The sequence below is a fragment of the Penaeus monodon genome, chromosome 28 (genome assembly GCF_015228065.2).
Source record: "Penaeus monodon isolate SGIC_2016 chromosome 28, NSTDA_Pmon_1, whole genome shotgun sequence".
NCBI classification, from domain to species: Eukaryota; Metazoa; Arthropoda; class Malacostraca; order Decapoda; family Penaeidae; genus Penaeus; species Penaeus monodon.
Genome location: NC_051413.1, coordinates 16,681,479 through 16,681,775, shown reverse-complemented (window position 1 = coordinate 16,681,775; position 297 = coordinate 16,681,479). Strand labels below are relative to the sequence as shown.

At 50.2% G+C, this 297-nt stretch overlaps 1 protein-coding gene across 1 annotated transcript in view; it reads right to left on the bottom strand.

Annotated features, from left to right (window-relative positions):
• The window catches only part of LOC119591078 (paired box protein Pax-7-like), a gene marked incomplete at its 3' end in the record, with an annotated part of 68,214 nt that overhangs the window by 2,637 nt on the left and 65,280 nt on the right, over positions 1-297 (bottom strand). Inside the window, exon 5 of the mRNA XM_037939800.1 lies at positions 4-224. Coding sequence (XP_037795728.1) covers positions 4-224 — 221 coding nt within the window. The remainder of the gene's footprint in view (positions 1-3; positions 225-297) is intronic.

Here is a 297-nt window from a genome sequence, read left to right as displayed (position 1 = left end):
TACCTGGATCCGTGCCTCAGTGAGTTTAGTCCTTTGCGCCAATTCTTCACGTGTGTATATGTCAGGGTATTGTGTCCTCTCGAAAGCCTTCTCGAGTTCGTCCAACTGATGGGCGGTGAAGGTCGTCCTGGAGCGTCTTTGCTTTCGCTTGAGCATCATCTGAGGGTCGTCCTCATCCTCGGAGCCATCCTCGACGTCAGAGCCCGAACAGGTTTGCTTGACAGCTGTTGCAGAAGCGAGAGAGTCGAGCGTTAATCCATAACTTGAAAAACGAATACAGAAATGCATAAGTAGATG